The sequence below is a fragment of the Oncorhynchus kisutch genome, linkage group LG12 (genome assembly GCF_002021735.2).
Source record: "Oncorhynchus kisutch isolate 150728-3 linkage group LG12, Okis_V2, whole genome shotgun sequence".
Lineage (NCBI taxonomy): Eukaryota > Metazoa > Chordata > Actinopteri > Salmoniformes > Salmonidae > Oncorhynchus > Oncorhynchus kisutch.
The window spans coordinates 41,889,355-41,912,344 of record NC_034185.2 but is presented as its reverse complement, the minus strand read 5'-3'; the positions used below and the strand labels follow the sequence as shown (position 1 = coordinate 41,912,344).

The 22,990-nt window shown below is 42.9% G+C and overlaps 1 protein-coding gene across 6 annotated transcripts in view; it reads right to left on the bottom strand.

The window, feature by feature from the left end:
• LOC109900401 (wiskott-Aldrich syndrome protein family member 1) overlaps positions 1 to 22,990 on the bottom strand; it is a 150,198-nt gene that overhangs the window by 50,126 nt on the left and 77,082 nt on the right. For all 6 annotated transcript variants that reach the window (XM_031837560.1, XM_031837559.1, XM_031837561.1 and 3 more), the window contains 2 exons: positions 22,100 to 22,262; positions 21,698 to 21,832 (listed from right to left, as the gene is read on the bottom strand). In XM_031837560.1, the coding sequence (XP_031693420.1) occupies positions 21,698 to 21,832; positions 22,100 to 22,232 (268 nt within the window). In that variant the 5' untranslated portion in view covers positions 22,233 to 22,262. The remainder of the gene's footprint in view (positions 1 to 21,697; positions 21,833 to 22,099; positions 22,263 to 22,990) is intronic.

Genomic DNA, 22,990 nt, shown 5'->3' with positions numbered 1-22,990 from the left:
CGCATGTCCACCCAGCTCCACGACCACAGGTAAAACCTTGATGAGAAGATCAATGTATTTGTTGCATTGTTGTATCGTCAATTACTCTAGCCAAAACATCTTGATGGCCTTGACCAGTTCATCTTTGCTTGTCGGCTTGGCAGAGCTATGGATGCATGTTTTCAGTTGATGCCAAACAAATTTGATCGGGTTTAAATCAGGAGACCTACGTACATGTAGAGATGAAAAATATATATTTAGGTATTTGTAGGTATTTTATTTAACCTTTATTTTACTACATGAAGGCCTACTTACTCTGCTGGCGTCTTGAGCCAGTTTATGCCCTCATTTGCAATGCAAACCTGGACGGCAGTGTATTTTGGAAAATAAATAAATACATTTAGCTTAACAGCCAGTATTTGGTAGAATAATAGAAATATACATGTAAATAGGCCTAAACGCAACAAAATATTGCTATAACCTTGAAAGAAACAGTGTGTAGCCAGAAACACCTCTCTGACATAGGGTCCAGCATATCTCTTGATGATTTATTCCTCAAAGAAATTTCGAGCCATGATACCTGAAAAAGGAGGCAAGAGTGAATTACAGTCCGTGAGGTGTAGGCTACAATATTTATGGTACCTTAAACTTAGCAAATAGCCAAACTTACCATCAAAAATCAAATATGGGCCTGGTCCCTGGCGAGAAATTGACCCCCACACATGGAGTTTGAGCGGATGCTTGGGACTCGGCTTGTTTGGTCTTCTTCCTTTTTTTCTGTAGCAATTTTGAGCAAATTGCTCAAGGGTTGATTCGTCTGTGAAGATGACATTATTGAATGTCATGCCAGCTTTGATCCATGCCTGGGCCTGCAGGAAGCAAAGTTCTTTGTTTGTCAGACAAATCATTGGGTCGAAACTACAGAACAGTACAAAAGAAGCGAACACACATGGTTAATGTTCTGATCATAAAATATATATATATATATATATATATATATATATATATGTGTGTATATGTGTGTAAAACATTTCTTACCGAGCCTTTCCGCAAATCCATGCAAGTTTCTTCAGCTGTCTTCTTACTGTAATTAGAGTGATGTCGATGTCGTGTCATTATGCCAACAGATTACATATTGCCTTTGCCGATCGCTCGTCATCTTCATTCATGAGTGAGTCGATGGCTTGAATAGTCTCGCTGGAAATGAAATACAATGTGAAAATGTGCAGCATACAGTAAAGACCAGCAGTCGATTTATTTAAGCATTATTTTTAGCATTATTAGGCCTACATTAAAGTATCGTAGCCTACTGTACCTGTTCATTTTCCTGGGCTTTCAAGTTCGGCGTAAAACAGGCATCTGATGATAGTGTTTGTGAACGGCACAGTCCTTGACCAAAATCCCCAAGTCTACCAGTATTTTTTTAATGTCTCCAGTAGATTTTCTGTTCCTCCAGAAAGCCCTTAATCTGCTCACTTGAATAGAGATACTGGTCATGGTGCCACAGTATAATGAAAGTGAGGACAAGCGGCAATCTTCTGTATACTTACAGCCTATTGTAAAGTGGCTGAAAGTCACACCTTTCCTCACTCCACCCTTAACACAGTTAACATTCAAAAACGAGTTGTTAATAAAAAATAAAAAATCACGGTACCTTTCTGCTCATCTGCTGAATGTGCATTGGTCCAGAGCCAGGTGGTATTGGTGGAAAGTCACTCCTCATTAGCGGAGAGTCAGGCAGTATTGGTGGAGAGTCAGGTAGAGAATGACGCGTTGAAAAGGGCAACTCCACCTCCGACAGGCAGAGTCAACATACATCGCGGGTTCGTCAGGTCGTCGGTTCACCCTGACATTTCCATTCCTCTTCTGACAACAGAACTTGACCACAAATGCTCACCAGGCACAGCAAGGGCCGCCCTGACCGTTATGTAGTTCTGCTATTCCAAGGATGTGTAACCAAAGAGAGATACCACGAGTGGGCACAGAATACAAACTGGGATGGATCCCGAGGCAAATGTGGCTTACCAGTGAACCTCTGGGTGTTCATCATTAATACTGTGTCTCAGAAGTTTCCGTCCATGACTGATGCAACCCGAAAATAGCATTAAAGACAGAGTTAATGAGTACTTGAGGTCACCGAGAAAGTCTGGACATGGCCTGCTAACCCTTTTGTAAGGAATTAGGCACTTTCCCATGTTTACTACAGTATTTACTGTATGCTATGTTTACTTGTCAGACTGCACAAGTAAATAAAATACATAAAATATATATAGCCTAATAAACAAATGCAGGTGTCTTGTATCTTCACAATGCTTTAAATGCTTTATTATCCATATGTAAAAGCATATACTGTACAGTACTGTTTTTCTTCATCAGCTTTTGTTAATGATATAATGATAAAAATACTCTTTCAAAATGCTGATGTTTATGTAGTTATGGATCCATAACAAATAACTTGTTCAAATATGCCATGATACTCTTGAGAAATTTGTTGATTGAATATAAGCAAGTGATGTCTACTTTTTTTCCTTTTTCTCGCTCACTCTAGGTTAAATGAAAACGAAATCTCAAAAAAATAGTTACTTTTAAAACAAAGTTATTATTATTATTAATACATTTAGAATTATATAAAAGCCCCTGAGGATCTGTGAGAATATCTAACGGAAAATGCCCATTTAGATATTAATTTCCAATCCTCTAAATGTAATTATTGGCAGAGAGTCACGTCATTGAAAACAACATTTGTTCGATATACTGTAGGCTTACCATAGGCAAAATTAGTCTCACTAGTGTTGAGTAATGTTTAATGAAGGCAAAACATTTAGAATCCTCCAATCCTGTAGCCTACTCCCAACCGTTACGTCGTACTGGCTTTATTTACAAATTAGTGAGAACGTCTCACCCCATGTTCCTTTTTCTCATTCACTCTAGGTTAAATGAAAATGAACGGGGATTTGAACCCTGTGAACCCTCTTATCCCGCATTTTGTAGTAGACATCACATTTATGTTGTGAAAACATCACAACTATGAAATAACACATATGGAATCAGTTAAGAAGAACGACAGCCTACTCCTTCCTCCCTGTCGGGGTTCTCTGCACCACACAGGGATTCTTTAGTTAAATATCCCAGTACTGTACTGCCTACCGTCACGTTCTACAGCGACATATTTTCCGTTCCATTCTAACAGATACCCAGAGGGTTTTTCATGGAATAGAAACACCATAATATTAATCAAATTAATCTTAAGTACCAGTCAAAAGTTTGGACACACCTATTCATTCCAGGATTTTTCTTTATTTATACTATTTTCTACATTGTAGAATAATAGTGAAGACATTACAACTATGAAATAACACATATGGAATCAGTTCTTACAAATGCTTAGTTACAAGGACAGCCTACTCCTTCCTCCCCAATGGGGATTTGAACCCCGGTCTCCCACTTGCCCCGCATTCTGTAGTACAGACATGGCCTGCTCTCCCTTATGTTAGGAATTAGGCACTTTCCCATGTTTACTACAGTATGTATTGTAGACTGCACAGTAGCCTAATGAACAAATTAACACATTTCGTTAATAAAATAATGATAAAAAAATACTCTTTCAAAATGCAGATGTTGATTTGGTTATGGATCATAACGAATTACTATGGGAGAAAATATCACTGATTTACAGAAATATTGGAACAAAGTTGTCTAATGAAGGCAAACAATTTGGAATCCTCCGATCCTGTAGTCTACTCCCGACCGTCACGTTGTACAGCGCCATAGAAACCCTGAGGGTTTCGTTTAAAATTTTTCTATGAATAGAAACCCCATAATATTAATCAAATTAATTAAGCCACATTTCTTCAAATCAATCCCATATACAATGTTATTTTAAAAAAGTTTTTAAATTCTCTGGTAATGCCAATATGGAAAACTATCAAATGCTTCTCAAAGATGCCCTCTGGTGGTCAAACTAGCAATAACTTGCAGTAACAGAAAAAATGGCTGAATTAAATGACATGCCACAGAATGCTGTAGTGTGCCGCAACTTTTAAAGGAGGAACCACTGTACCTAACCTTCAGCCACACACACGTAGATAGAGAGAGAGAATGAGAGATGGAGAGGTATAGACACCACTTTCTCTTTTCCTTCTCTTACTCTTTCCCCCTGCTTCATTCATCTCCCCACACCACCTGCTCTCTCTCTTTTTTTCTGCTAACTCTCTCTCTGCTTTTCTTTCCCCACAGCGCCCAACTCATTCTTTCTGTGTGATTGCATATAGGCAGATAGGCAGTGCTACACAGCTCTGGGGATAAGAGAAGAGAGATGCCCTTGATTTCACCTTCTGTATCTTTTCTCTCTCTGCCCTCAATCTCTCTTTCCTCTATGGTCTTCATCTCTCACTTCCAGTCTTCTCTCAGTTCTGAATATGTCTTAATTCCATCCCTTTCCTGATTGAGCTTGTTCCCTTTCTTCCTTCTCTTTATCCACTAATATTCTTCCTTTCACTCTCCTCCTAAATGTGTCGAGTCCCTTCATTCATCCCTCACTCTCTCCACTGCGCTACAAATCAGTTGTCAGTGCTGGTGCTGCGGTCTCTGGTTCCTCTGTGTATGTAACTCCTCACATGGCTCTGGGCTCCCTCTGTCAGACTCACTCTCTGGATGTGTACATCGCTCCCTGACAGCTGACAACACCCATTTTAAGGCACGGGGACTGGGAGGGAGGATATTCTGTATAAGGAGTCAAGGTATGGGTGTATAATGATGCTGGTGAGGCTGCAGGTGCAGGTGGATAAAGATCTCATTTTAATCATAATGTGGTCACGGTGGACTGAGGTCCCTGAATTACCGTACAACTTCAATTAAAACGCAGACTCAAATAGTCACCTATCCCTTTTAATAGTCAGGCATCAGCACACATTTCAGCAAATAAACGCCGGTTTCAAATAAATGCCGGGTGTAAATGAATTGTTTACGAGGTTAGCATGAATTCTTTATTTATTGCCAGTAAGAAACTGCTAGCCATTGGCTGCAAACAGCGGAGAACTGCTAGCTAACTTGCAAACACAAAAACAGTCAACAACTTCGGGTACAGACCTCCAGAAATCGGCTGATCCCCTTCTAGTGGTGCAAGTAAGAACTGCTGAAAAAATGCACATTCAAAGAGGAGAATAATTATTATATCAAGGACCTTTTTAGAAATAGAGGCATACTAAGATAAACAAAACGTGTCACAGTGTGTAAATGATAACACATTAGAACAGGAAAATAAGAAATTAAAAATGAAATGTTGGAAGTAAATGCTGGAATTAAATAATGAACTATGCTACTGAGCAAAAGCTGTGTGCATTAAGGAAATAGATGTCTGGCTCAAATTGAAACCTGTCTCTAATAAGCGCCTGTTGTGTTCAGCGATTTAAGCAATTGAGAGTGTTATTTTATCAAATTAATTCTCTGTAATTATGTGATTAAACGAATCGGGTAAACTTTAATTAGGAAGTTGGGAAAAAGTTGGGAAAAAGTTTATAAAGTCTCTATTTCCTGAATCAACTCCTCAGATATTTTCATATCTTATCGATTAGTCATTCTCATTAATGTATTATTATTACCTCATCAGTTCTCATTACTGAATGTCGCAAACCCTTGCATATCTGCACAAACCCTAGCCTAAATCATGAATCAGCGATGTATGAATTGGCTTAATTATTTATTTACCAACTAACTAAATAATAACAGAAATACATAACAAACAAACAGTAGATACTGGTTACTAACACAATGCATTGATAAGTCCCTAGTGGGCTAAACTGGTATGATTGGTTTGGTAGACAATGGAAAGGGGTGGGGACAGGAAAAGATCGGGAGAGACTAAATGGATTCACTACACACAATTGATAAATACATGAATTGAAATGCTAATCCTTTGCACATGAATGGCCGCTCATTCAAGAATAATTGCAATGTATATATTTACGCCTGTATGTCGATGTTGTCTTCTTTGTTGGAATCGCCGGTCCATCTGTCGGGGAGTCAGTTCAGCAGAGAGTCTCTGGTTAACTTCCCCAGAAATCATGTCTTTCGTAGTTGTAGCTTTCTCAGCGGCTCTGGATAGTGTCTGTTGTAATGGATACGTCAGGCGTACAGATGGTTGTTGCATAGAATAGATGCGGTTGTCGATATTCTCGTACTAGACTAATGTAATTTCCAGCTGCAGACTAGTAATTATACATCTAGGATTTGCACTTATTCCGTAGTGATCGAATCTAGAGTTTAACTATTTCCAGCCGTGTAGCCAAAACTACAGCTGTATGGTCTGTGGCCATTTCAACATGTCGCGTCAGCTCCATATTTTCTGGTCTAATGATCTATAGCCATTCCAATGTGGGGACTCTGTCCCGGCGTTCTCTGACTTAATATACATTTTGTAGGAAATGGGTTTTATACTCTATGGAAGAAGGATCGGTTCTATGATGCCTAATGTGATGTCTGGGCTCACGGGGGTGTGGCCCTGACAAGTTAATATGAAAATCCATGCTCTCATTTAGAAGGTTAACATCACATTACATCTTTTCACAAATAGTTTCATGTTTAATCACATACATTTCACAATATTTAAATGTAAACCTGACAGTTGGGAAATGTAAACTTTAAGAGATACAGTTATGTGTGTTTCCTGTCCTTCATGATATCACCAATTGAAACACACTCATCATGACTGTCCCTTAAGTGTCCACGGACCACTCCCACATTCTCAAAAAAAGAAATACTGTTGAATTATTCCAACTTTTGATGTCCAAGGGTCTCTCTGTGTTCCACAGTTTACATTCCATTCTCGAACACTGCAGAGCATAGAGGCAGTGTATTTTATGACCGCCATAAAACAGACAACTTCCCGCTCTCCCCCTCTACGAGAGAGAGTGCGCGCTGTAGAGCGGACCCACTGTAACCTGATCCTTCAGATCGTCACAGGAGAGTTATGACAAGAGCGATACTAAAATCTATCTACATATGTTTGGTAGTGAGCAAGTTTCCGGTTTCAAAGTTTAATCGCCAAGAGCACAGGATACAACGGGTGTAAAACAGTACAGTGAAATTCATACCTTTTTGATTTGTTAAAAAAGTTTGAAATATCCAATAAATGTCGTTCCACTTCATGATTGTGTCCCACTTGTTGTTGATTCTTCACAAAAAAATACAGTTTTATATCTTTATGTTTGAAGCCTGAAATGTGGCAAAAGGTCGCAAAGTTCAAGGGGGCCGAATACATTCGCAAGGCACTGTATGTATGGAGCATAATGTGTTTACAGTTTTATTCACGTTTTCAAGTACTGGTGACAAATAATGCATTCCGTTTATTGCATAGACTGTAATGGACACATATGATGTGTGTATAATACTTCTTTGAAGGGTGTAATAATAAGCTATATGCCAGCTATGTGTGGCGTCATGTTTGTTGACATTATACAATGCATTCTGCATGTCACGTAAACATCTGTCAGACCAAAGGTATTATAATGAGGTGATCTTATCTTTTGGGTAAACTTCCGGAAGTGAATGAAAGGAAGTAAATGATCATAGACGACACACCCCCTTCAACATGCAAACTGCAAATAGACCAAACTCATCTTCTCTCCTCTAATTATATTTGGTCGACAAAATACAAACTACCCTTGTTGGATAACCTTTGATTTCTATAAAGAGTTTTACTCAATTATTTCGATCAATGTTGAGCTCACCCGTGATCTGATGAATTATAAATATTTATTGTTTTTAGCTAATTAATTTTGTGGTTTCTGTCAGCCGATAGTTATCAAAATATGACCGCTTGTGTTGCGTCAATCTTTCCTCAGTTAGCACAAGTACTAATGTAGCCTACCATTTCCAGTTTGGATGATTGTGTATGCTTTTGCTACATCTGTGAATATCTGAAAGTCACATTCAGGATATAACTTTGTAAGCTAGCTCAAATGCTGACTTTTGCTTCAATTGAAACTGGAGGTTCTAAATAAGCGTTTTAATCACACCATTTTGAGCATACGCTGCAGGGACCCTGGTAGAATGATCACAACCTTTTGTTGGTACAGTTGAAGTCGAAACTTTACATACACCTTAGCCAAATACATTTAAGCTCAGTTTTTCATAGTTCCTGACATTTGACATCCTAGTAAAAATGTCCTTTCTTAGGTCAGTTAGGATCGGCACTTTATTTTGTGAAAAGTCAGAATAATAGTAGAGAGAATGTTTTATTTCAGCTTTTATTTTTTTCATCGCATTCCCAGTAGGTCAGAAGTTTACATACACTCAATTAGTATTTGGTAGCATTGCCTTTAAATTGTTTAACTTGAGTCAAACGTTTTGGGTAGCCTTCCACAAGCTTCCCACAATAAGTTTTGTCCCATTCGTCCTGACAGAGCTGGTGTAACTGAGACAGGTTGGTAGGCCTCTGCTCGCACACGCTTTTTCAGTTCTGCTCACAAATGTTCTATAGAATTGAAGACAGGGCTTTGTGATGGCCATTCCAATACCTTGACTTTGATGTCCTTAAGCAATTTTGCCACAACTTTGGAAGTATGCTTGGGAACAATGTCCATTTGGAAGACCCATTTGCGACCAAGCTTTAACTTCGTGACAGATATCTTGAGATGTTACTTGTCACACCCTGACCATAGTTTGCTTTGTATGTTCTATGTTTTGTTTGGTCAGGGTGTGATCTGAGTGGGCATTCTATGTTGGATGTCTTGTTTGTCTGTTTCTGTGTTTGGGCCTGATATGGTTCTCAATCAGAGGCAGGTGTTGATTGGGAGCCATATTTAGGTAGCCTGTTTTGTGTTGGGTTTTATGGGTGATTGTTCCTGTCTTTGTGTTTGTTACACCAGATAGGGCTGTTTTCGTTTTTTCACGGTTCTTGTTTTTCTATATTGTTCCATTTTCATCCTTATTAAAGGTGTATCTAAATAACCACGCTGCGTTTTGGTCCGCCTCTCCTTCAACAGAAGAAAATTGTGACATTACTTCAATATATCCATATAATTTTACTCCCTCATGATGCCATCTATTTTGTGAAGTGCACCAGTCCCTCCTGCAGCAAAGCACCCCCACAACATGATGCTGCCACCCCCGTGCTTCACGGTTGGGATGGTGTTCTTCGGCTTGCAAGCTCCCCCTTTTTCCAAATATAACGATGGTCATTATGGCCAAACAGTTCTATTTTAGTTTCATCAGACCAGAAGACCATTTCTCCAAAAAGTACAATCTTTGTCCCCATGTGCAGATGCAAACCATAGTCTGGCTTTTTTATGGCGGTTTTGGAGCAGTGGCTTCTTCCTTGCTGAGCGGCCTTTCAGGTTATGTTGATATAGGACTCGTTTCACTGTGGATATAGATACTTTTGTACCTGTTTCCTCCAGCATCTTCACCAGGTCCTTTGCTGTTGTTCTGGGATTGATTTGCACTTTTCACACAGGTAGGTTCATCTCTAGGAGACAGAACGCGTCTCCTTCCTGAGCGGTATGACGACTGCATGGTCCCATGGTGTTTATACTAGCGTAATTGTTTGTACAGATGAACGTGGTACCTTCAGGTGTTTGGAAATTGCTCCCAATGATGAACCAGACTTGTGGAGGTCTAAAATTTGTTTCTGAGGTCTTGGCTGATTTCTTTTGATTTTCCCATGATGTCAAGCAAAGAGTCACTGAATTTGAAGGTAGGCCTTGAAATACATCCACATGTACACACTGTGTGAATCAGGCCTTCATTGTCAAATTGCTGCAAATAAACCACTACTAAAGGACACCAATAATAAGAAGAGACTTGATTGGGCCAAAAAACACGAGCAATGGACATTAGACTGGTGGAAATTTGTGCTTTGGTCTGGAGTCCAAATTGGAGATTTTTGGTTCAATTCATATAACATTTTATTTGTCATATGCGCCGAATACAACACCTTACACTGAAATGCATACTTACAAGCCCTTAACCAACAATGCAGTTTTAAGAAAAATACACGTTAAGTGAAAATTTAGAGTAAAAAATAAGAAATAAAAGTAACAAATAATTTAAGAGCAGCAGTAAAACAACAATAGCAAAGCTTTTTACAGAGGGTACCAGTAGAGTCAATGTGCGAGGGCACTGGTTAGTCAAAGTAATTTAGGTAATATGTACATGTAGGTAGAGTTAAAGTGACTATGCGTAAATAATAAACAAAGAATAGCAGCAACGTGTCTTTGTGAGACGCGGTGTGGGTAAACGGAGGATCTCCATATGTGTATTTCCCACCGTAAAGCATGGAGGAGGAGGTGTTATCTTGTGGGGGTGATTTTCTGGTGACACTGTCTGTGATTTATTTAGAATTCAAGTTCCACTTCACCAGCATGGCTACCACAGCATTCTGCAATGATACGCCATCCCATCTGGTTTGGGCTTAGTGGGACTATAATTTGTTTTTCAACAGGACAATGACCCAACACACCTCCAGGCTGGGTAAGGGATATTTTATGAAGATGGAGAGTGATGGAGTGCTGCATCAGATGACCTGGCCTCCACAATACCCCGACCTCAACCAAATTGAGATGGTTTGGGATGAGTCGGACCGCAGAGTGAAGGAAAAGCAGCCAACAAGTGCTCAGTATATGTGGGAACTCCTTCAAGACTGTTGGAAAAGTATTCCAAGGGAAGCTGGTTGAGAGAATGCAAAGCTGTCAACAAGGCAAAGGGTGGCTATTTGAAGAATCTCAAATACAAAATACATTTTAATTTGTTTAACACCTTTTGGGTTACTACATGATTCCATATGTGTTATTTCATAGTTTTGATGTCTTCACTATTATTCTACAATGTAGAAAATAGTAAAAAATAAAGTAAAACCCTTGAATGAGTAGGTGTTCTAAAAAACTTTTGACCGGTAGTGTATATAAAAACACTCCGGACCCCGACATTGCTCATCCTAATATTTATATATTTCTTAAATCCATTGTTTAACTTTTAAATTTGTGGGTATTGTTGTGAATTGTTAGATATTACTTAGGAACGCAAGCATTTCGCTACACCCGCAATAACATCTGCTAAATACGTGTATGCGACCAATAACATTTAATTTCATGCTGTATGCATCAAAACAGTGTCCTCTCTCTACCCATGAGCTAGTCATCTTGCATGCTCTCTATTTAGATAGCTCACCTACATACAACCATTCCACCTTTCTCCAAAATGCGCACACACATCAGTACTTCCCACTCTTGTGTTAATGTATACCTCATCGGCATCAATGGTTCTATTCCTTTAAGAGACCCCCTTTATCCTCTTCATCCCCCACTCACGTACTCCTCTCAGCGACCTCTCTTTATCTCCTTACCCCCCTGCCTTGATTTACAACATGACGCCACCTGCACTCACTCTCTCAATCCCCTCTCCTTCCCTTGCTCTGTGGCTTACTCACTGTCTTTCTCAGGTACAACAGACTCACACAGACCATTACCCAGAATTCCTGCGGTGGAGAGGGGTGTGTGTGTGTGTTGTGTGTGTGGTGGGGGATGAAAAGTACATCTTACAGGAAACAAATCTTAAGCCCTTCCCATAACCGTCCATCTCTCTGTCACATCTCTTTTGCTCTTTTTACTTACATCCACCATTTTTCTCTCTTTATCACTTCTTTCCCTATTTTGTCATATAGTTGCAGAACAAGCTGTGTTAATTTATGTATTGTTATATCATTACAGTAACTCTGTGATGATTAAATTATCTTGTAATAATTATTGTTTGGAGGCTAATTGCACACACACACAAAGACATGCACACACACTGTTGTGTGGAGTCGAAAGGCACATACTGCAACTCTCTGCAGCTGGAGATCTCAAACTAACCTGCAGACAGTTCAGCCATTTTAACCTCCGCTGCAGTCTGCAGTACAAAGACTTAACACTCCACTGCTTTTACTGCAGAGCTCAGTATTATGCAGTATAGCTGTGTCTCTGCCCTTCACCTATAGGACCGAAATGGAGCTACAACACAGAAGGCAGGCTTATATTACAAGGAGAGATAAAGCCAGGCTACACTCACCCTTCCAATGTGTGTGTGTGTTTGTGTGTGATAGCCAACTCAGCTTAGCAGGAGCTCAACAGTGCTTGCTACATTGTATTTCGGCATGTAGCTTAGTGGTTAGAGCGTTGGGCCACTGTTGCCCAGGCGCCGAAGACGTGGATGTCGATTAAGGCAGCCCACCGCATCGCTCTGATTCAGAGGGGTTGGGTTAAATGCGGAAGACACATTTCAGTTGAAGGCATTCAACTGTACAACTGACTAGGTATTCCCTTTCAAAGTATTTTGTTTCTGTGAGTTTTGTGGTGTTTGTTACACTGTCCGATTTGTTAACTCCTGCACCCTGGTACTGTGGAGTGGCTTGGGACCTGGATATGAGGAGTGTGTGTGTGTCTGTGTGTTGGTCCAACCCGTAACCCCTGGAGAGAGTTGTATGACAGGGTGAACCCGTAGTAGTCCCCGTGCCAGACAGTGTGGAGTCACAACATGGGGGGGAATGAAATTATATCCTCTCTATAGCAGACTGGACTATTAAATCACACGCACATAACATTTGCACAAAAATGTGGAGGAGGGAGCTGAGGGAAGAGAACAAGGGGGAGAGATGGATGAAGATGAGGGGGAGGTGGAAGAATGGAAGAAGAGGAGAAAAGGAGTGTGTGTAAAAGGTGTGAGGGGACCTAAGTGGGACACTAATATAGCTGAAGTGAATACAAGAATAACTCCAAGGCAACAACTCCACACAAAGCACTGATACATGCCATGCTCAAATATTTAAATTAAGGGACTTTAAGTATTGATCCTGTGATAACTAATAAACTGTGGAAGGACCACCAGGGGGCAGGCTGGTCCCACGGATAGTAGCCCGGCATGTGAGTAAAGGTGATCAGAGGCAGTTAAGCACAGCTGACGGTACTAATCACCTATTTTCTTCACCCTACAAGAGAAAGGAGGGAACCGGCAATGAGGGAGACTGGAGGGGAAAAAAAGAGTGATTGATTCTCCAAAGGAGAGGATTTACCTGACGAAAGGGAGAAAAAGAGGACAAACTACCTCTTGGGAATGGCAACCATGCATCTGCACCACCACCCGAAAGGAGCTCTCCACGAACAGACAGCTAAGGCAGTGACACACCCGTGATTTATGTTATAGTTAAAAGTTACTCACTTTGTGTTACTTATCCCTATAAAGAAGAAGATTGGTGTTATCCTTGAGATCATCCTTGAATGTGTGGGAGTTGAGCAGCAGCTGAGCAGGCGAGAAGAACCGAGAGTGAAGCCGAGAGCGGCTGCTCACGCCATCTTACCTCGCCTCTCAAAGGAGGATCATATTGAGGCTTTCATCATGACGTTCGAAAGGATGGCCACCTTGGAACAGTAGCCCCCAACAGAATGGGCGAGCACGTTAGCCCCTCTCTTGACCTGGATAGCCCAGGAAGCCTACTATGACCTAGACCCCCGCGAAGCTGCTGACTATTGTCGACTGAAAACCGAGATTCTGTCGCAGTACCAGCTGACCGCCCGAGATCGAGCCGTAAAGTTCCATCAATGGACCTATATGGCCGACCAACCCGTGAGGGCCCAGATCCTCGCACTCATACGACTAATGAAACAGTGGCTGGAAACCGGAAATGAGTAGGACATGTTGTAGAGACTCTCGTAGTGGACAAGATTTTGAAGGAATTACCCATGGACTTTAAAAAGGTTTGTGGGGAAAACAAACCCCTCGTCAGCAAACGATATAGCCCATGCCGTGGAAACGTACCTATCTACATGGGTGTTGTTAAAAGGGGACAAGGAGGACCAGGAGGACTCTGGCAAAACCGTTCCCCGATTAAGCCCGGCACGTCCACCACTGAAACGACCGAACCCGCTCTGGATGTGGGAGAAGTCATCACCCACACAACAGGTTCGGTGCTATAAATGTCAGTCTCCGGAGCGTTACGTCCCACAATATCCCAGAAAGGATGAGTCCATGGCCACCGAGTCATTGCCCGTCCCCACGCACCCCTATCCAAGAGGGCAGGATTGCTCCTGTTGGTTAGCAGAAATAGCCCCAGAGATTCCGGTTCGTATAGAAGGACGAGACATGGTAGCCATTCTTGACTCAGGAAGTATGGTTACATTAGAGGAGCAGATGGTGACCACAGCAACACTGTGTCCTGTATCCACGGAGACACCCACTAATACCCACCATGAGTCTGTCCATTCTCACCCCGAAAGGAAGGTATACAGTCAGGGTGGGGAAAGTACCCCAGCTGATGGTGCCATTGTTGATCGGGAGAGACTGTCCACTATATAAGGAGCATCGGCAGATAACTTTACGCACCGAACAAAGGGGATCAGGTCTCTCTATCACACGCCAAGGCTCGGCCCACCACAGGGGGGCAAGAAAGCAGACAAAAGAAAAAAAACAAGTCCAAGCCCAAAGTAGTAGCCCTACAAGGAAACGTAGCTTCGGCCTCATCCTCTGGAGGAGAGGAAGAAATACAGACCTAATGCCTCCGACAGCTATTCCAGGAAACCTCAGATGAAGACTCCTGCAAGGGGTTGTACACGATGGAGGAAGGAAGGAGCGACCCAGAGGCTACGGGATATATTTGAAGCTCTGTCAGAGGAGGGAACACCCACGACAGGGATGGAGAACAACCTCCACACCGAGGTCGACTTGCCCCAATAATTAAAGGGACAGTTCGGCACTGCTCAGCATATATAGACCCAGACCTAGGGGAAGCCATGAGGAAGGTGAAGGTAATCTACGAGAGAAATATTGACGGATCCGGTGAGCCCTCTCTTCCCTACTATGCAGTCAGGCAGGGCCTCTTGTATTGGGTTGTGCTACGAAGGGGGGAAAGCAGTATGGTGCCCAGACCATACAGGGATACTGTCCGACAGCTAGCCCAAGAGGCCATACCTCTTCGCAACATGTCGTCAAATGGAATCACCATGGAATTGTTCATGCTGTTCTCCCGGGTGGGCCTTCCCAAGACAATCCTAGGGAACCCAGTTTACGTCCCAGTTGATGAAGGACCTGTGTCCGTTATACCAGGTTCAACAGATACGCACAAGCATATTCCATCCACAGACAGACGGTTTTTGCGAACGCCTGAACAAGATGACTAAAAGCATGTTGGGAAGAGTGGTGTCCAAAGACAAAAACTGGGACATGCTTCTGCCCTACAATGTTTGCTCTGCAAGAAGTATCACAGGCATCCACAAGGTTTTCCCCGTTCGAATTGCTATATGGCAGACAATGTCAAGGGATCATTGACTTAGCCAAGGAGACCTGGGAGGTCATATGACTCAACCCTGCCCATTCCGGTCAATGATAGAACATGTTAACCTGATGGAGGGCCTGATTGTCGGCAGACGGGCCCAAAGTAAAGGAGCATATGGAGAAAGCGCAACAGACTCAAGGCCGGGCCTACAACAAGTTGGCGACACCCAGAGAGTTCACTGTGGAAGAGAAAGTGATGGTACGTGTGTCCACAGTCCCAACACCGCTTTCTGGCACAGTGGAGTGAGCCCTACGAGGTAATGGAGAGGGTCTCTCCGGTCAATTAGCGCATCAAGCAACCTGACAGGAGGAAGAACGTCCAACTCTATCATATCAACCTGTTGAATATGTACCATGGAACAGAGGAGGATGGAGGACAAGGAAAAAGAGGAGGCCCCGCTACAAGTGCACCGTGGCAGAACTCCCCTGCCCGAGAAGTTGAGACAGCTAGACAAGCAGATTATGCAAATCAGCAGGGTATTCTCTCCCTTCCTAGGACAAACAGATGTCCTGTTTTACCATATCCACAACGAACCAGGCAAGAGGGTGCATATCCGGCCTTACCAGATTCCCGAGGCACACAGAGTCATCGCTAAGAAAGAGGTAAGGGAGATGCTTAGGGTGATTGAACCATCTACGAGTGAGTGGTCCAGTCCAATAGTCCTGGTCCCCAAAACCAATGGTAGTATGAGGCTCTACAACGACTTTAGGGGCATAAACACAATCTCTACGTTCGACGCGTATCCCATGCCCCTCGTGGATGCACTCTTGGACCACTTGGGAAAGGCCAAGTTCATCACCACCCTGGATCTGAAGAAGGGATATTGGCAAGTGCCGGTGGCTCTGGAGGACCGCCCAAAGACTGCCTTTCGCAACACCGTATGTGATGATACCGTTCAGACTGCATGGTGCGGCGGCGACTTTCCAACACCTTGTGGATGCCATTCTATGACCCCGTCAAGAGTATGCAGCGGCGTACATAGACGATGTGGTCATCCACAGCGAGGACTGGGATAGCCACCTCCTGCGACTGCGGGCAATGCTCGTGAGATTGGAGGCTACAGGGCTGACAGCGAAAATGCTGCCTGGGTCTGTCTGAAGGGATATACCGTGGGGAACAAAAAAATAAGTCCACATGCAGAGAAGACTAGGGCAATTCGGAAAGGGCCTCGGCCCCAGAAGTAGCAGGATGTCTGAGCTTTCTTGGGAATAATGGGATATTATCACCATTTCATCCCTGGATATGCAACCATTGCCACCACCCGCACAAATCTCATCATGAAAAACCTGCCAAACCGTGTAGCCTGTGCTCTGAAATATAGCCTGTGCTCTGATCCCGTCTTGCAGGCTCCCAACTTCTCCCAAGAGTTCAGATACGGGGCTCGGGCTGTCCTAGCTCAGGTTGAAGGCGAAGCAGAGAGGCCTATTCTCTTCATAAGTAGGAAGCTCAGTGATCGGGAACAGAGATATGCTACCGTAGAGAAAGAGGCCCTAGCCATTAAGTGGGCCCTCAATTATCTCCGGTACTACCTATTTGGGCGTAGGTTCACCCTCGTTACTGACCATGCTCCCCTCATGTGGATGGCCGGTAAGAGAAACAATAACAACAGAATTGCCAGATGGTTTCTTGCATTACAACCATTCACTTTCCATGTCATCCAAGGAACGGGAATGCGGACGCACTGTCCCGACGCGAACAAGGCGGCATGTCTAGCCCCCGGCCCTCCGGTCCGGTCCTGAGAAGGGAGCTATGTTAGAAGGACCACCAGGGGGCAGGCTGGTCCCACAGATAGTAGCCCAGCCCGGCATGTGAGTAAAGGTGATCAGAGGCCGTTAAGGACAGCTGACGGTACTAATCACCTATTTTCTTCACCCCTACGAATAGAAAAGAGGGAACCGGCAGTGAGGGAGACTGGAGGAAAAAAAAGAGTGATTGATTCTCCAAAGGAGAGAATTTACCTGACGAAAGGGAGAAGATGAGGACAAACTACCTCTTGGGAATGGCAACCATGGATCCGCACCACTACCCGGTGACACACTCGTGATTTATGTTATAGTTAAAAGTTACTCACTTTGTGTTTCTTATCCCTGTAAAGAAGAAGATTGGTGTTATCCTTGAGATCATCCTTGATTCTGTGGGAGTGTTTGAGAAGAGAAAATACCTCAATAGAGAACTTAGTTCAATGTAAGAAAACCTGCTCCAGACTCGTTTATTCCATCTTTCTGCTTTAGAGCAACCTAAAAATTCTTGGTCCACTCACAAAACATTATTACCCCCCTCCCATCTAGCTTGGGTACCAATGTGTTGTGTTAACGTACAGAGCCAGCCCAGTCCAGTATAGTGTATATATACTGTGCCACATTTTGTTGTGTTACAGCTTGAATTTAAAATGGATTACATTTTTGTCACTGGCCTTCACACAAAGTGGAATGATGTTATTTGAAATTGTTACAATGAATAAAACATGAAAAGCTGAACGGTTTTGAGTCAATAAGTATTCAACCTCTTTTTAATAGCAAACCTAAATGAGTTCAGGAGTAAACGTTTTTCAACAAGTCACATAATAAGTTGCATGGACTCACTCTGTGTGCAATAATAGTTTTTAATATGATTTTTGAATGATGTACTCCACACATATAATTATCTGTAAGGTCCCACAGTCTAGCATTGAAATTCAAACAGAGATTCAACCACAAAGACAAAGAACATTTTCCAATGCCTCACTAAGGGTACCCCTTTGAGCATGGTGAAGTTATTCATTACAGTTTGGATGGTGTATCAATACACCCAGTCACTACAAAGATGCAGGCGTCTTTCCTCACTCAATTGCCGGAGAGGAAGGAAACCACTCAGGGATTTCACCATGAGGCCAATGGTGAAACAGTTACAGAGTTTAATGGCTGTGATAGGAGAAAACTGAGGATGGATCAACAACGTTGTAGTTACTTCACAATACTAACCTAAATAACAGAGTGAAAAGAAGGAAGCCTGTACATAATAAAAATATTACAAAACATGCATCCTGTTCGCAACAAGGCACTAAAGTAAAACTGCAGAAATTGTGGCAAAGAAATTCACTTGATTTCCTGAATACAAAACGTTACCACTCTTCATATTTTCGAATATGGTCCGACCAATCTGATTCCACGCTCCAAGACTGCTTCCATCACGTGGACTGGGATATGTTCCGCATTGCTGCGAACAACAACATTGACGAATAAGCTGATTCGGTGTGCGAGTTCATTAGAACGTGCATTGAAGATGTCATTCCCAAAGCAACAATTAAAACATTCCCAAACCAGAAACCGTGGATTGATGGCAGCATTCGCGTGAAACTGAAAGCGCGAACCACTGCTTTTAATCAGGGCAAGGTGACCGGAAACATGACCGAATACAAACAGTGTAACTATTCCCTCTGCAAGGAAATCAAACAAGCTAAGCGTCAGTATAGAGACAAAGTAGAGTCACAAGAGGTATGTGGCAGGGTCTACAGTCAATCACGGATTACAAAAAGAAAACCAGCCCCGTCACGGACCAGGATGTCTTGCACCCAGACAGACTAAATAACTTTTTTGCCCGCTTTGAGGACAATACAGTGCCACTGACACGGCCCGCAACCAAAACATGCGGACTCTTCTTCACTGCAGCCGACGTGAGTAAAACATTTAAACGTGTTAACCCTCGCAAGGCTGCAGGCCCAGACGGCATCCCCATCCTCAGAGCATGCGCAGACCAGCTGGCTGGTGTGTTTACGGACATATTCAATCAATCCTTATCCCAGTCTGCTGTTCCCACATGCTTCAAGAGGGCCACCATTGTTCCTGTTCCCAAGAAAGCTATGGTAACTAAGCTAAACGTCTACCGACCCATAGCACTCACTTCCGTCATCATGAAGTGCTTTGAGAGACTAGTCAAGGACCATATCACCTCCACCCTACCTGACACCCTAGACCCACTCCAATTTGCTTACCGCCCAAATAGGTCCACAGACGATGCAATCTCAACCACACTGCCCTAACCCATCTGGACAAGAGGAATACCTATGTGAGAATGCTGTTCATCGACTCTGGGTCTCGACCCCGCCCTGTGCATCTGGGTACTGGACTTCCTGACTGGCCGCCCCCAGGTGTTAAGGGTAGGTAACAACATCTCCACCCCGCTGATCCTCAACACTGGGGCCCCACAAGGGTGCATTCTGAGCCCTCTCCTGTACTCCCTGTTCACCCACGACTGCGTGGCCACGCACGCCTCCAACTCAATCATCAAGTTTGCGGACGACACTACAGTGGTAGGCTTGATTACCAACAACGACGAGACTGCCTACAGGGAGGAGGTGAGGGCCCTCGGAGTGTGGTGTCAGGAAAATAACCTCACACTCAACGTCAACAAAACTAAGGAGATGATTGTGGACTTCAGGAAACAGCAGAGGGAGCACCCCCCTATCCACATCGATGGGACAGTAGTGGAGAGGGTAGTAAGTTTTAAGTTCCTCAGCATACACATCACAGACAAACTGAATTGGTCCACCCACACAGACAGCATCGTGAAGATGCTTCAGGAGGCTGAAAAATATAATGTCTACATTATCCATCTCATATGTATATTTATATACTGTACTCTATCATCTACTGCATCTTTATTTAATACGTGTATCACTAGCCACTTTAAACTATGCCACTTTGTTGACATACCCTACACTACTCATCTCATATGTATATACTCTACTCGATACCATCTACTGCATCTTGCCTATGCCGTTCTGTACCATCACTCATTCATATCTTTATGTACATATTCTTTATCCCTTTACACTTATGTGTATAAGGTAGTAGTTTTGGAATTGTTAGGTTAGATTACTCGTTGGTTATTACTGCATTGTCGGAACTAGAAGCACAAGCATTTCGCTACACTCGCATTAACATCTGCTAACCATGTGTATGTGAAAAATAAATTTGATTTGATTTGAGGATGGTGGAGGCTGCCTCATGTTATGGGTATGCTTGTCATCGTCAAGGACTAGGGAGTTTTTTAAATAAAAAGAAACAGAACAGAGCTAAGCACAGGCAAAATCCTAGAGGAAAACCTGGTTCAGTCTGCTTTTCAACAAACACTGGGAGACAAATTCACCTTTCAGCAAGACAATAATCTAAAACACAAGGGCATATATACACTGGTGTTGCTTACCAAGACGACACTGAGTGACCTTGTTACAGTTTTCACTTATATCGGCTTGAAAATCTATGGCAAGACTTGAAAATGGCTTTCTAGCAATGATCAACAACCAACTTGACAGAATTTTTTAAAATAATAATGTGCAAATATTGTACAATCCAGGTGTGCAAAGCTCCCAGAAATACTCACAGGTGTAATCACTACCAAAGGTGATTCTAACACGTATTGACTCAGGCATGTGAATACTTATGTAAATGAGATATTTTAGTAATTCATTGTGAAGAAATTTGCTAACATTTCTAAAAACATGTTTTCACATTGTCATTATGGGGTAGTGTGTGTAGGCCTGTGACAAAAAAAAACGTATATTTAATTCATTTTAAATTCACGCAGTAACATAACAAAATGTGGAAAAAGTCAAACGGTATGAATACTTTCTAAGGCACTATATCTAGCTACTTCTACCGCTCTAATCCAAGTTGTAAAAACCCCGCTGGTCAATGGGAAATCGATATGGCGCAGAAGCGTGGTATTGGCCTAATACTACACGTCTTCTCTCTAAGTCCCTCTCTCCCACCCCCCATCTCTCCCTACACTCTCTAGAACTTGTTTTACCTAACAGCCTAACCAGGCCCCTCCACTGACAGGCAGATGGGCATTATATTTCTCTTTTTCATTACACCACTGTTACATATCACATATATCTGGATATCTCATTTCCTCACAAAGACAGGCCATTGTGTGAGGCAGGGCTACAGTAAGTGAATCAGTGGACAGCTGGTTAGAATGGCTATACTGGGGGCTTACTGAGTCTGCGGATGAGGGAGTGTGTGTGTGGAGGGTTTGGTTTGTACAGTGTGGATCTTTGGAGCTGCAAGGATGAAAAATGACACCGACTCACTGTGGCCTGTTCCTCTAATAAGGCCATTTACACACACGCACGCACGCACAAACACACTCACACACACACACACACACACACACACACACACACACACACACACACACACACACACACACACACACACACACACACACACACACGACTGGAATGGGTTTATCCTGATGAGGAATAATCAGTGGTGGAAGTGCTAAAGAAAGGAGTGTGTGAGGATAGAGTGTCTGAGTGTTTGAGCGTGCGGTTGCCTGCATGCATGTGTGTTTGACACTGGTGTGTGTGTGTTTGTACTTACACTCCTCTTTTAGGTCGAGCTATGTAAAACATGGCGTGTGTATGGTACTCACGCTCCTCCTCCTTAGGATCTAGCTGAGTGACGCTGATAGAGAGGCGGTCCACGCGCTCCTGGAGGGAGTTGACCCGGAAGGAGAAGGAGTGGGCCTCGTTGAACAGCTCCCCAAAAAGATCCTCTGCGTACTTACCTGTAGAACACACACAGACAGAGAACAGACACTTAATACACACACTTAAGTATAATACAGTAATACAAAAATCAAGCATAAAATCAAGCATAATAAAATAATAAACATGCTTACCTAACAGAAAAATGCGGGTACGGAGTGTGTTGTTTAGGTGTGAGTGTGAGCATGTGTGTGTGTGTATATGTGTGCAACAATGTGTTTTCTGAGTGTCCGTGAGTGTGTGTATTATTAAGGTGTGTATGTGTGCAGACATTGTGTGTGACTCACTGAGGCTGCTGAGCTGTCGGATGACGTTAGCTAGGGACACATTGGTCACACACTCCAGCTCGTTCTTAATGCCCCGCGGCAGCACCGTGTGGCACAGGTGCCTGGGCTCGATACTCCTCTTCACCAACGGCATCCTGGGAAACCTGGACCTCGGCTACCACACCTGGAGAAAGATGGAGGGAGGGAGAGGGGGGGTTAAAGTTATTACATCGCTGGATACCTCTACCACTACCACACCTAAAACTCAATAGTTGAGTTATATTAAACCTTTAATAATGTACAATTATACAATTACTACTGTACATTTAGGCCTATTACTGTACAATTATGTTGCAATTATGTAGTAATTATGGTACAGACTGCTACAAGGCTTCCAACACAGCATGAACTACCCTACACAGAAATAATAACATTTGATTTGATTTGATCTGATTTGATTTGAAGGGCCTTGGTCAGGTAGGTGACCAAGAACCCAATGGTTACTCTGACAGAGCTCCAAAGTTCCTCTGTGGAGATTGGAGAACCATCCAGAAGGAAAACCATCTCTGCAGCACTCAGGCCTTTATGGTAGAGCATCCAGACGGAAGGAACTCCTCAGTAAAAGGTACTTGACAGCCCACTTAGTTTGCCAAAAGGCACCTAAAGGACTCTCAAGCCATGACAAACAAGATTCTCTGGTCTGATGAAACCAAGATTGAACTCTTTGGCCTGAATGCCAAGCGTCACGTCTGGAGGAATCCTGGCACCATTGAACCATTGTGCTGACAACATCATGTTGTGGGGATGTTTTTCAGAGACAGGGACTGGGAGACTAGTCAGGATCGGGGGAAAATTAACGGAGCAAATTACAGAGAGATCTTTGATGAAAATGTGCTCCAGAATGCTCAGTAC